The sequence below is a fragment of the Myotis davidii genome, unplaced genomic scaffold (genome assembly GCF_000327345.1).
Source record: "Myotis davidii unplaced genomic scaffold, ASM32734v1 scaffold609, whole genome shotgun sequence".
NCBI classification, from domain to species: Eukaryota; Metazoa; Chordata; class Mammalia; order Chiroptera; family Vespertilionidae; genus Myotis; species Myotis davidii.
In genome coordinates, this window is record NW_006300164.1 from 1,612,554 (window position 1) to 1,613,462 (window position 909).

The following is a 909-nucleotide window of genomic DNA, read 5'->3' on the forward strand; positions in this document are numbered from 1 at the left end:
GCTCTGGCCAGTCCGGGATGCCTCTGGCCAGGCACAGGGGGCTCGACGGCCCACTTCCTCTGGACCTCAGCCCCGGTGTGGCGACCTTACCCTGTGTGCCCCGGGGACAGGAGCACTTGTAGGTGTTGGTGAGGTCGATGCATGTGCCGCCGTTCTGGCACGGGTGGGACAGGCACTCGTTGATCTCCTCGGAGCAGTTCACCCCGTGGTAGCCGGCCACGCACTGTCAGGGAGACAACAAGGGGTGGCGCTGTGGCTCTGTGGGTAGCCGGGGTGTGAGCTGCCCCCCCACCCCCCCGCCGTGCTGACAGAACCACACAAGCTGCCCTCCTGCCTGGTGAGGCCTTGGGCTCCTCACATCGGGCTGACCTGGAGGCAGACTCTTGTCCAGCCGACCCTGAGAAGGGCTCCCATAAACTAAGTCATGGCCCAGAGCAGGGGCCAGGCCCCATCTCCTGAGAGATGTGGGGGTCTCAGGAGGGGTGTCAGGTGAACAAGGGGGAAAAAAATCCTACAGGAGGGAAACCCTGTCCAACTTCTCAGTGCATCTTCTTCTTCCAGCCACTCCCTCCTCCCCCTCGGGACACCTCCTCCAGGCAGTCTTCCCTGATTACCCTGGCTCTACCTTCATGGGACTAAAAGGTGTCTGCATCTGCTGGGCTGAGTCTTCCCTACTGAGCTGGCTCCTAACCCAGGGCCCAGCACTCAGTGCCACACCAGACACACCCCTCCCTCCCCCGGGATGGGTCCCCACCTCGCAGGAGTAGCCGCCGGGGTAGTCGGTGCAGGTGGCCCCGTTCTGGCAGGGGCTGGGCGAGCACTCGTCCACCTGGTCCTCGCAGTAGCTGCCCGTGTAGCCCGGCTGGCAGCGGCAGTGGTGCGTGTTGTCCGCGTCCATGCAGAGCCCGC

The 909-nt window shown here is 64.6% G+C and overlaps 1 protein-coding gene across 1 annotated transcript in view; it reads right to left on the reverse strand.

Annotated features, from left to right (window-relative positions):
- NOTCH1 (notch 1) overlaps positions 1 to 909 on the reverse strand; it is a 76,614-nt gene that overhangs the window by 10,917 nt on the left and 64,788 nt on the right. Inside the window, exons 19-20 of the mRNA XM_015572360.1 lie at positions 755 to 909; positions 91 to 223 (exon numbers count right to left, since the gene is read on the reverse strand). The exon at positions 755 to 909 is cut by the window's right edge and continues 17 nt beyond it. Coding sequence (XP_015427846.1) covers positions 91 to 223; positions 755 to 909 — 288 coding nt within the window. The remainder of the gene's footprint in view (positions 1 to 90; positions 224 to 754) is intronic.